At 32.8% G+C, this 13,569-nt stretch overlaps 1 protein-coding gene across 5 annotated transcripts in view; it reads right to left on the minus strand.

Annotated features, from left to right (window-relative positions):
• LOC145296022 (guanine nucleotide exchange factor subunit RIC1-like) overlaps window positions 1-8,547 on the minus strand; it is a 317,949-nt gene extending 309,402 nt beyond the window's left edge. For 4 of the 5 annotated variants that reach the window (XM_080142062.1, XM_080142061.1, XM_080142060.1 and 1 more), the window contains exon 1: window positions 8,320-8,546. In XM_080142062.1, the coding sequence (XP_079998188.1) occupies window positions 8,320-8,460 (141 nt within the window). In that variant the 5' untranslated portion in view covers window positions 8,461-8,546. Of the gene's footprint in view, window positions 1-8,319 lie in introns of all 5 variants that reach the window. The other variant, XM_080142059.1, reaches the window with a different exon arrangement.
• Between the last annotated feature and the right edge of the window lie 5,022 nt (window positions 8,548-13,569).

A 13,569-nucleotide genomic window follows, 5' to 3' on the forward strand; every position in this document is an offset into this window, starting at 1 on the left:
AAACTAAAACACTTTTCTGTTACTATGTGGTGGTGGGCGAGCGGGTAACATGTCAGGATTTTTTTCCACCTTCACCTCAAGGTTTTGGGTTCGATCCTACCTACATACAAAAACTCTTTTCTTTTACCACATGGGTGACCCTGTTTCTTTTTTGTTTTTATCGTTTTTTTTAACCCCCCCCACACACACACCTCTAAACACCCGGGCAACGCCGGGCATCCCTGCTACTAATATATAAAACAAATTTTTTTAAATGGTTAACTGCCCCAAAAGGCTAGGACAGCCTAGAAACGAGGATTCTATGTTAAATTTATACAAGAAACTGATACTCCACCCTAAATTCTAAAATAATTGTTTACTTTTTTCAGAGTGTTCACATGTAATTGACTAAAATCTAATTTTGGTAGCAAGGTAGCAGAGAGTATTAATCTACAAACCCAATTAAAATATATTGTTAAAAAAAAAAAAAAAAAAGAAGAAAAGTTCCTTTTTTTTTTAATTAGTATATTTCTATAATCTGTTATATTGAAAAAAAAATATTTAACATCTTTCCCTCAGAATTTGCAAGCATGGCTCTGCTCTATCATTATTTTCATAGCAAGTGCTCGTCAGAGCTTCAATCAAACTTTCACAAATAGCACCCATCTAGCTACAACCACCATCAACAATTTCTCCCATTTCTAAATCTAAACAAAGTTTTTTTTTCTTATAACTGTCCACCTATGGAACTGTTCTGCCAATCTGCTTTCCAGCTAATTAAAACATGGTCATATTAAAGTCCAATGTAAACAAATTCTTGGTGAGCCGTCCTCTTAAATATTCTATTCTTACCCAATTTCCATCACTATACTCTAATGGCCTAAGATGCAACTGTTTTGTAAAAATTATATATAATTTAGCTTTTTCAAAATAAAAATGATCATACTTCAACTTTTTCAAATAAAGTTATTTGAAGAAAAATAAATTTAAAAAAATTAAAAACAAAAAAACTGCAAACATTCCAAAATATTATAATTTTACTGTTGTATTTGACATTGGAATACTTATATTTTCTTAAGGAAAGTTATAAAAATACATAAGTGTAGTATCTGTTCTGATGCTACACTTAATATTTTCCTTAGTCAATGTAGGGGAAGCTCTTCTATACTTGTTAGAAATTTGAAAATTACATTATGCCTCCCATTGTATTTGTTTTGCACCAATCAAATCGATTGATTCTATTTACCGCATAGTGTTTTGATTTAGCAGGGTTTTTTGTATTGTATGCCTTTTTCAGTTTCATCAAGTCAGCAGTGGAAGAAAGATGTCTTGAAACTCATCCTCCGCATGGGGCATAATGGAGCCTCCAACTTTCGTCTCTGAGACTTTATTTCAAGCCTAAATAATTAGGCTCATTAATTATTATTTAAGTCCACTAGAGTTTTTTTTATAGGCCTGAATTGCCAACCTGATACGAAGGATTTTTCCTATATGAACACTAATTATGAACTTCTGTAATATCCTCTTAGCGTGAGGACAACCTTTTTTACATCTGAAGACATCATATCGATCCCTTCAACGGCTGCAAACTCATATCTTCCAAGACAGATGAACCAGCGACTAGTTCCTGTTGAAGATCAAAGGCTATCACTTCTCAAGGTTGTTAACAGCTCTGTTTACAGAGACAAAAATGGGCATTCGTTTTTTTGCAACTGAGGATCTAATAAAAGCTGTATTGAATTTTAAGGTAGACTAAGTTGTTTTTGTCTTATTTTGCCAATGTCTTGAAACAAAGTTAGATAAATATCTAAGATACTAAAGCAATTTGTATTTTTGCAACTGCCGGAATGCTCCTTTTTTTGTGGAACTGGTTTCCCCACATTAAAAACGACCTTGTATCACATTTTGCTTTCGAGGGGAAGCAAATAAATACCATAAACTTAATGTTATATTTTACTTGAGCATTCAAAAAATCAAAATTAATTAGGTCCTCTTATACAGCATAAGTATAGATAGATCAAAATATGAGGAAAATACTGGGGCTACACTGCATGTAAGAATGCAATTTGATTGGCTATTGAAATTGACATAATTATTGTAAAAGAATTTTAACATAAAAATGAAACAATATTGAAATTAACATAATAAAATTAAATTGAAAAAAATATTAGAAAATAGAATATTTTTTTTATTAAATACTGAAACAAACAAACAATTACAAACGGCATTATTCTCGGATACATAAAATACGAGGAAATACCCGACTCAACTTCCTTCTCTGCCACACAAATTTCAACAAATGTAGATTGAACATAATTATATTTTTTAATTAATAATTAAACAAAAATTTAATTTCTTAACAATTTAATTTTTTTTTAATTTTGTTACAATAATTACGTCAATTTCAATAGCCAATCAAATGAAATTCTTCCAGGCGGTGTATCCCCCAGATATGTCCCAATATTTTCCTCATATTTTGGTTTATCTAAACTACAAGAGGGCCTTTAAATTGACTCAATAAATGTTTCGGCACTTCTGCATGTCAGTGACATGAGGCGAATGTGTGTATTTTAGTTTCAAGAACCGCCGGCGGATGTTGCTTGTCAGACAAAGAACAGAGAATTCTTCCTTTACTAAAAGTGCAAACTAAAATTATATTTTTATACAATCTTTCTGCACAAAAAAAGAAAAAAAAAGAGATTCTTACACCTCTAGAAAGGTTTCATGTTTTTAAACTATATTTTGCTACATTTTTATACAACTTACTGTAAAAACAAAAAAAATGTTTCATGTTTTTATCATATTTTTCAGTTATGAATCACTCACTGAAAAAACATTAATATATCAAAATTATATTTTGATACATTATTTATACAATAAATGTTCCAATTTTCAGATATTTTTGTGTTATTTCGTTATTATACATGTATTATTCATTATTATATATAAACACTTGCTTATATTTGAGGTTCACTAGGTGTGTCAGAATTTTTTGGAAATTTTTGACACCCCGAACAAAACTGCGAATAAAATATTAAAAAAAAAAACTTAATTTCTCTTTTGAAAGTGGGTTGTTTATTTTCTCTATGGAATATACTTCCAAAATAAACTATTACAGTTGTTTAAAAAATAATAGAAATATTATTTTTTTTTAAAAACAGTGTTTACAAAGTGCCTGCGTGCGTTCATGCAGCCATGTTTTTTAGGTAATGAAATCAATTGAATTTTACGAGTTAAATTTACTTCAATTATTAAACTTTAAAAATCTGTCAAAATTTTTCTAATCATTCAATTTTTACGATATTTTCAGGTTCAATGTGAAATTTTATGCTCTTTCCAATAAACCGAATATAATATTCTAGACAAGTGTTTGTTTTTTTTTTAATTCAACCCCCGCCCTTTTGAAATTCAAATGAAAATAATTTTCTCACCTCAAATTTATATATCACAAATTGAAGATAAAAGACCAATGAATAAAATAAGCTAATTTAAAACAAAACAAAAAAAGAACAGTTACTTTCAAATTTACCGGTAAAGTCCAAAGATTAAAACCTTTTTTTAAAAACCACATTGAATTTTTTTTTTTTAAGTGAAACCTTATAATCTTGTTATATTGTCCAGAAAATTTTGGAGAATGACAATTTTTTCTATTTCATTCAATGTTTTTTTTGTTTAGATATTTAAAAAAAAAAATTCACTTTATAAAGAAGAAATACAACATATTAAATCAAAAACTCATGTATTTCTTTGAGAAAAAAAAAAAAAAAATTTGTTGAGCGTTTTTGTTTTTTTTTAAAGGTAAAAACATAAGTAAAATGTGATTATTTTTTAGCTACGATGACACCTATTTCTTCATGCACAGGCTTCACGGCTTACGCATATGTGTCGATTTTACGTCCTTTTGTCCCTCCGTATTTCAAAACAGGAAGAAATACCGCTTCACTAACACCAGTTAATGCTTACGTAATGGCGGTCTTTTCAAATAGTTGTTTAAAAAATTCTTTCATTTAAAAAATACATGGAATATAAAATATAAATATGGACAAATTCTCATGAATGAAGAATGGAAGCATCCATTGATTAGTATTTTATATAGGTAAGTGATTTTTTTGAATTTATATATATTTATTATATTTGGATAAAGTTAAAATTTGTTGAATTTCGTGAAATCTTTTAAAGAAAACTGATTTTAAAAAAATATTGTATTTTTTTTTTCTTTTATTTTAAAGTTTGGTCTTTGCTCCTTTCATTAAAAAAAAATATGGTTTAAATTACATTATTCATGTTGTTATAAGCTTCGAAAGATAGCAAGTCTACATAATCACTAGGTGTATCAGAATTTTTGTAGGAATTTTTGACACCCCTAACACGAAACTGCAAATAAAATATAAAAAACTCGTAATTTCTCTTTTAAAGGTGGGTTGTTTATTTTCTTTAGGGATTATACTTCCAAAATAAACTATTAAAGTTGTATAAAAAGTAATAGAAATATTTATTTTTAAATATTAATTTCATTACTTGAATGTTACGAGTTCAGTATTTTTCAATTTTTAAACTTTAAAAATCTATCAAAATTTTTCTATTGATTCAATTTTTACGATATTTTCATGGTCAATGTGAAATGTTATGCTCTTTCCAAATAAACCGAATATTTTAGACAAACGTTGTTTTTTTTAAATTCACGCCGCTCATTTTCAAATGTCTATTAAAAAGTAAATAATTAATTTATGTACCAAAGTTTTATATATCACAAATTGAAGATAAAAGATCAATAAATAATATATTCAAATTTAAAAACAAAAAAAAGTAGTGTTTTTTAGAAATTTACCTGTAAAGTCCGAAGTTTAAAACCTTTTTTAAAAAAAGAAAAACCCACGTTGTTTGTTTTTGTGTGTGTTTTTTTTAATGAAACCTTGGTCCTTGCTCCTTTAATTGAAAAAAAAATTAGGGCTTGAATGACATTTTTCGAGGAGTTATAAGCTTCGAAAGATAGCGGATGGAATTATTCAATAGTTTTCACGAAATTTCTGACACTAGTACATAATCACTCCTTTTTTCATGGCGAATTCTGACACTCCTAGAGGTTCACATAATGGCCGCTAGATGACGTTTCTCTTTCGAATAACAAGGGTCGATAACTCGTCTCTGTTGCTAATATGTCACTGTCCTGCAGAAGTGCCACCTTTCTACAAGTAACGTTTTCTTTACTGTTATTTCGTTTATAGTGAACTTGTTTCGAATTACAATTGTCTCCTCCGAAAATGAAAACAAAAAATACTTCCGGTGTACTTGTGTCAATTTTTGTAAAACACAAAATTCGCTATTTTCCAGAAATTCCACAAAAAAAAAAAAAAAAAAAAAAAAAAAAAAACTAACTAGAATTTTATTCAAAAATTTCATCTAAAATTTAAAGAAAACATTGGAAACCGATAATTTGTCTAGTAAAACGACAATCGGTCAATTTGCTCTCGAGTCGTCAAACGACAATTTTGGTACTCATGCAGAATACGGACCGGGCTGAAATAACGTTATTATTTAGAAACCCATTCTTAATATTAGGATGGGGAGAGTATAAACAATACAAACTATTTTGTATTTAGATTTAACAATTTATTAAGCAAAGCGTAAAAATTGAAAAGTTGACCTTCGGTTAAATAAACAACGATTATTTGTTTTTGTTTTTTGTTTTTTTGTTTTTGATTACATAAACAATTGCCTTTTAAAAAAACTTTCTTTTTTTTACTTATTTTTTTTAGGATGAAAATTAGTCATTCTTTCGCTCAATTTGAGAATTCATTATTCAAATGAAATACTTTTCTTTCAAACAAATTCCTGTTATTTTGTTTTGGAAATGGAAAAAAATCTCAATGAAAGGAAAAAACAAAAAATGAAGTGTTGACAAGTTCGCTATCATCGCACAAAGTGATGACGTTTCACGATTCTTCACGCTTAAAGAGACGGCGATCACCCTTTGCCATTCCATTTGCTTCGATAGCCTAGTGGTTAATTTGTTAAATTGTAGTTTTTTTTTTTTTGTTTTGTTTTTTACATTATATAGCAAATAAATAATTCCAAGTGCATTTACCGTCTCCTCGATCAGAAAAATTCCTCGTGCAAGATACAAAATAGTTAACAAAGCCACCCCCTCCCTTCCATGTTAAGAATGGGTTTCTAAGTAACCTATTTAACAAAGCCCCCTCTCCTCTTTAAAGTGAGAGAGGAGTTTGTGGTGCTTATTTAGAATTACAATCATTTAAAAAAAATTTTAAAGTACAGAAAAATATTTATGCTGTAAGTACTCCTTACGGAACAAAGATGTCATATTCGAAAAGCGTTTTGTCTTTTTAAAACTAAGAAAATAAAAGTTTACGATTTTAGCGATTGTATTCATTTTAAGGCTGAATTTGATCTCAGATTTAATCTCTATACTTCGAATTAAGTTGTCTCCTCCTTATTTATGTTGGATTAAAAATATGACCGACCAAAAATCACTACTTCTCGCTTAGTTATAAAATGTGATTTTTTTTTAGTTAAAAAAAAAAAAAAAATTACGATTTTTTGTTATTTTTTGGCTTTTTTAACTATTCTCCAACTCCAAAAAATCCTTCTAGAAGGAGACATGTTTTTGTCTCAAACTTAGTGATACTGGGAGCGGGGAGCTGAATCCTTTCATCCTGACACTGAAAACCTACATTATTTCTTTTTGCTCTCGTGGGGAGAGGAGGCGTAAGTAAGATTTCCAAAGCAAACTTACATTCTAAATACGACGAAAAAAAAAATTTTTTTTATTTTAGATGTTGCAGTTTATTTCTTAACATTTGGTAATAAACTCCAATTGTAAAAAGAAATGTCGGTTATCTTGAATTTTTTCAGCTTCAAGAGTCATTGAAATAATATTATCTTAACCAAATTAGAGCATTTTGCAGTATAAACAGTAAAACGAAAAAAGTTGTCAAAAAAACAAATATATAACAAATAAATGTTACCAAAATTAAGATACGTTAATCTTCTACTAATTAATTTTGTGTTTTGACTTATTTTAAAGCGTTTATTTAGTTTGAAACAGAAGAAGAAGAAGCACTAAAGTTTAGTGCTTCTGTTTCAAACTAAATGCCACTAAACAACAAAAATTGGCAGACATGAAACGAACAACTGGGGAGTCTCGATAATTGTTCAAAAATTGAAAATTAAATCAAAATACTGGTAAGAAAGTTTCAGAACCACACTCAATATAACAATTTGGCTCAGTTATTAATTTAATGACATTGACCAAATATACAATATGATCATTAGGGATTTGTTGAGTAATTCATTAACTGAACCAAACTGTTATAAAGCTAAAACTAATTTGGTTCCGATAATGATGTTTCAATGATGGCAATCATTTTAAAGCTAAAAAGTTCAAGATAATCCACGTCTCAGATCTTAGAGTTGGCGGGGTGGGGGTGATAAACATCAAAACAGAACCACATGAGAATGAAATCTAGTTGTTTACATCTGCAAAAGAAAAAGAAAGAAAATGTGCCAATATAGATTTAAGGTTGCTAATTGTTTTTTTCTTTTTCTTTTTTTTTTTCAAACTTATTTATTTGATGTATACATTGTTTTTAATTATGTCACGTTCATTTATCAAAATTCAAAATTATATTTGTCAGCATTAAGGTATAAGTAATTAAATAGATAGAGAATTGGAATAGCCCTAGTGACAGTGGAAGGAGAGCATGTGATTGTGCGTGTAAGTAGCAGCAAGAAGAGACAGTTTGTAAACAATCCCACAAGGTTTTGTTTTGTTTTGTTTTTCTTCAGGGTTACAGTTTTTCCAGATATACAATAAACGACAGGATAACAATTTAATTGTTTTCCTTCGACTTAAAACCGGTTAAAATTTGGTATATTTACTATCATCCGCTTTTATTTTGGTAACAGAATCACTTGATCTCCGCTCGAGTGCTTTTCCGAGTGCTTGGAGAACGATTTTGGCAAAGTGGGAGTGATTCTATAATAAAAATGTCTTCATTTTTGCAACGAAGACAAAAAAATAATTTTACTGTTTAAAAGCGTTCAAACCTATTAAAGAAAAGAACAGAGACAGTTTTTTCCAACATATTTGTTAAATCAAATTCAATATTGTTCATTTTTGTTTATGTTTGTAATTCATTTCTAAGACATTTTTGTTCAATCTTTTTTCTACTTTTTTTGAGTGTATATATTATGTACCAGAATTAAAATTAGACTAATGTTTTCAGAACGAAAACAGTAAAGGGTGGTGAAGAAAAAAAAAAAAGAAAAGATAAACAAACAATAAAAGGGCTGAAGAAATGCACTTTTCTTTGCACTTACCCGGCAATACCAAATACTTAGCGTGCTTTTTGAGAGTACAGCAAAAAGCATGCGATCACAGCTGCTAGAAATGAAGAACGGACATGTTGAGTTGTCCGGTGGTAATTTCAAGTATTTCGGCCATCCTACGGGGAAATACATAATGATAAAATAAGTCCAGCTGATAGGCAATTGTAGTTAAACTTGACAAGGAGAAGCCATTTTGAGTTTGATATGTGAGATAATAACACAAAAACTCATTTGATTAGTCTAATTGCTGACAATCCAACCAATCAGAATTAACGTTACAAAATAACTCTCTCTCTCTCTCTCTCTCTCTCTCTCTCTCTCTCTCTCTCTCTCTCTCTCTCTCTGACCTTTTCTTTTATTCCAACCAAAAAACGCGTTCTGATTTCGACTACGAAAACAAATATAAGTTAACATAAATATTCTTCCGACCAAAACATCCTGATACTTAATTCTTGTTTTCTTTTTGTCCGGTCTTCAAGCTTATAACATCAGAGTGCAGTATCTGTTTCATTATTAGTTAGAGAAGAGATCTTCTTTAGACTGAGTCAGTTTTTATTTTTGGTAAATTTGTAGATTAATTACTCTCCGCACCCCGCACCCCGCACCCGTCCCACCGCCGCAAAAAAAAAAAAATGAGATTCTATTTATTTATTTTATTTTTATTTTTTTATACAATTACGTGTGATGTGAACGCCTTAAACAAATTGTCGAAAAGTAGAAAAACGAGAAATTATTATTTTAAATAATTTTCCAGCTTTTTAGAGATATTGACTAAACATTTTATCACTAACTCTAAGCCCGAATGCCAACCTTGTAAAACCACAATAGAAAAACTTCCCCCTCTCTCCAAAAAGCTCACATAATTCATTTCACATGGGGAAAAAATTAATTAACTGCCATAAAACGCTAAAATGGCTCAGAAATAAGAGAACAATTTTACGTTGAATTTATATACAAAACTGATCCGCCACACTAAATTTTAAAATAATTGCGTTCTTCTTCTTCTTCTTCTTCTGTAGCTTTTATATGTAGTTTGGGTAGTTTGTTAGAAAGAAAGGCAGAATGAAGAACATAATTTGGGAGAGTTAGCCATGTCTGGATATAGTAGTCATAAATGAAAGAAATACTTATTTTCTCTCATAAATCAATGTCCCTGCTAGGCAATTTGGCCACCCACTGACCACTCAGCTTGCAGGGCATATTGATTCCCTCTGTCCTCTAAGGAACTTCTACACAGCCCCTTTGGAAATCACAGTTGGTCAGCAGAGAGAATACTGGCAGCATCATAGAAAGACATTGCTTCTCTCTCTCTCTCTCTCTCTCTCTCTCTCTCTCTCTCTCTCTCTCTCTCTCTCTATTCACTAGATGCTTCAGCATTAACAATCTTCGCCTGAAGATAACTTCTGGCCGATTTTTGACAGCTCAAAGAAACTTCAACTCTTTCTCATCCTCACTCAAAGACTGTCCAACTTTTTACTTAGAGGTATGAGGTGCTTGGTCGACATTAACCAGTGCCTCGTATCACGGTCATGATGTGAGCATAGGTAAATGTTTCCCAATCCCCAACAAGAATTAACAAAAGATAAGGTTGTCAGAAATGGCATTAAGACAAAGATGAATTTTAAAAGTTCAATATGACTTTTATTTAACAATAGAAGAAAGGCGAACGATGTTATTTTGTTGATGTATTTTTATGTGTGCATGTGTTGATTCAGCACGAGAGTCAAGAAGGTAATAAAGTTAAAATGCTCAGGAAAGGAATATTACTTCTCACTGCTCTGGTATTTCCATGTGGAGACGTTTGATGAATGATGCACGCGAAGGTGGTTGTTTAACGTCGGAAAAAAAAAACGGACGGAGTCGATGATTACACCATGCTGGTTGACAGACTGTGACTGACTGGTTTTGGCATGTTTGCCCCCTTTTATTGTGGACAGACCAGCTCCCAGAGAACTGTTAGGGAAAATATTTTTAAATTCTCTTTCCTTGCAATGTGATTGGCTGAAAACACAACATCCCTATGACGTCAGGTGCTTTCAACTACGTCGACACACAGAGGCAGAGTTTTAGTTTTTATGATTGCGAAAATTGCATGTGTGTAGACAACGGATGTACGCAGAACCGAAATGTTGCTTGTACAATCACTTAATATTTAAAGCGAGTCATTACAGAGGTTTTGTCTTTCCATCCGTACATTTTCATTTACTAATAACATATAGAAGTGCATCTTTTTTTTTTTTTGACATAGGCGTCACCACTTATCAAGGCCCAGGGAATCCCCACTGCCTTGTGAGATAAGGTTTTTGAACCAAAGGTTAAGGGTGAGGTAACCCTGACAGAAACCTCCAGAGGAGCTTAGGCCCTGTTGATTGCGGCATTCATGACCCACCGACGATGCAGTCATAGGTAAATGATATTAGCAGGGTAGAAGGAGCTCCTGCAAGCCGTGGTGGAGGCAATCCTTCTAGGAGAGGACAACTCTTACGAGAAATCTGCAATCAAAGCAATTACCAGTCATCTTGCAATGGCTTCTCACTGGGTTATTGTTGCGGAGACTTAGAGAGTGGCACTCATGGCGTACAAGCGCTTGTCACTTTAATACAACGACGTACAGATAATACTTGAGATCTATCTTTTATCTCTTATCTTTTTCTATTTTATCTTTATCTGTCATTCATTTCTATTGCAAGTCCTATGGCAATGGAGGAGTGGCAACGTGTACAGACTTGACCAGTTGGAGGTACACAGTCACAAATCTGCACAGGAACCCTATCTTAACATCATTGTTGTGCCTTCACATGACAGAGGTCAACTCCGATGGATGTTTGTGTGACTGAGCAGCCCTATTCAGGAAGAACACTGCTCACCTAGTGTCTTGGCAAAGTGCTAGAAAAGTTGCACTAAAAATTGTCTGTCATACTATCACTGGTTAGTTTTCTGTGGCTAAAGGTGGTTCATGTAAGCAAGAAGAAAACAAAAATGTATCTCCAAAAAGGAGTAAAATTCAATTTATGCTGTTGAAATGTACACACTCTTCTTGATGTCGAAAGATGGTTCTATTGTCATTAAGGGTCCAGAAAATATCTTGAGAAGATGGCAAGAGTACTTTACTGATGTGCTTCACAATCCCTCAGCAGTAGATGCTGATGGAATTGATAGCCTACCACAATGTGATATCATATTCAGAATGGATTGTTTGCCTAGTCTGGTTGAGGTGCAATTGATTATCGCACAAGTCAGCAGTGGCAAGGCACCTGGTTTGGATGGTGGTGTGTGAATATTGCTAATGCTATCCTTGGTTTTGTTGAGGAAATCTGGGCAGGTTCTCTTGTTCCACAGGATTGGATTGATGGTGTCTTGGTGACCCTGTTTAAAGGAAAGGGACAGAAGAATGTTTGTGACCACTACCGTAGGATTACACTTTTGAAAGCTGCTGGGAAAGTTCTTGCACGACTTCTATTAAACAGGTTATTGGAGGATGTTTGTCCTAATGCTATTCCAGAGTCACAAAGTGGCTTTAGGTCTGGCAGAGGAACTATGGATATGATTTTTTCAGCCCGGCAAGTCCAGGAGAAATGCATTGAACAACAGATACTGCTGTATCAAGTGTATGTGGATCTAACCAAAGCATTTGACACCGTCAACAGGGATGCTCTCTGGCTAATTTTAGAGAAAGTAGGGTGTCCTCCAACCTTTTTGTTAGAATATTCAAGGAACTGCACAGGTTTATGAAAGCTTGAATCTCGTTTAATGGAAAACTATCTGATGAAATCCCAGTTGACAATGGTGTCAAACAAGGTGATATTCTTGCATCTACTCTTTTCTCTATATATTTTGTTGCTCTGCTTGCTCATGCATTTCGGGATTGAGATAAGGGTCTTGTTATAAGGGATATAACTAATTATCGAACCGGATACGAAACAGTATATAAAAGAGCTACCATTTTAAGGTAGGGCGTCTTGTCTTGTTTGCAGCCTTGCGTCCTACCAGTCTCACGTCTTACACTTTACAAGTGTACTCCAGTTAACCAAGCTTCCCAGGGACGAGTGTTTAGCTCTCACACGCTAAGTTCCTTTTTCTTTACCTTCAGTTACATTTATCTAACTTCAAAAGCAAGTAGCCTTTTTGTATTTGTATTATTACGAAGTACTAATAAACCTTTTTGTTACGCATTCCACTCGGCGTATTTTGTCATATTATTATATACCGTTGAAACCTGATATAACAGTTGGCAAAGAAAGATGATTCTTTTTTTTCTTAACAGAGATAAAAAAAATTTTTTTCTTTTTTTTTACATAGGCGTCACCACTTATCAAGGCCGATAGGTCACTCAAGGATAAGGGTTAAAGAATGTACAGCGGTCAAAAGGACAATATAGTAATCGATAGTAATGGAAGTTCAGTAAATTTGTTAACTGAAGTGGAACGGCTCATCAGGAACTTGTTCACGTTGGACTTGAAGACAACCATATTATAGATAGCTGGAAAGCAGGAAAACGGAAGACAATTCCACAGGCGTGCAGTTCTAAGAAAGAAGCTTTGTTCATGGAATCTATGTTTAGGTTTAGGCACAGATAAAGAGTGTGGGAGGGAATTATTGATAGTTTACAGCTAGATGAGTGTTTCTTGTGAAAGTTTGGCAAGGGGGGACCATAGATTGAAGCTCAGTCGAGAAAATAACGATAAAGCAGAGACATCTCTTCTGTGAGATAGAGGTTGCAGCGAAGAGAAAAGGAGATCTCCCACCAGGCCACAAAGTCTATTTTGAACCCTATCAAGGCAGGACAAGTCTTTTCTAGCAGCTCATGCCCAGATGTGACAACAGTATTCCATCCTTGGACGTACCTGGCTCTTATATAGATAGAGAATTGTATCAGCAGTGCGATATCTACTGGATTGATAGAAGGATCCGACCATTTTTCCAGCGGCCTTGGCAACAGATTTGAGGTACGTGTTCCATTTAAGATCAGGAGTAAAGGTCAAGCCCAGAAGCCTGTCAAAACTTGAGGCTCCCCCCCCCCCAAGACGAGAGCTATTCATTTCAATTGATGCCAGATGGGGATCAGAACGTTGATGATGTAAAGATAGAAGCTTTAAGAACGTTGATGATGTAAAGATAGATGCATTAAAAGTAACCAGCCACTCCTTTCCCCATTGTACAATGTGATCAAGATCAGAGGAAAGAGAATCAAAGAGAACTTGGTCGTTTACTGTCTTAGATGTGCTACCATAGATGGTAGTG

Source organism: Euprymna scolopes, chromosome 16, assembly GCF_053919585.1.
Source record: "Euprymna scolopes isolate OS-2025 chromosome 16, ASM5391958v1, whole genome shotgun sequence".
Taxonomy (NCBI): Eukaryota; Metazoa; Mollusca; class Cephalopoda; order Sepiida; family Sepiolidae; genus Euprymna; species Euprymna scolopes.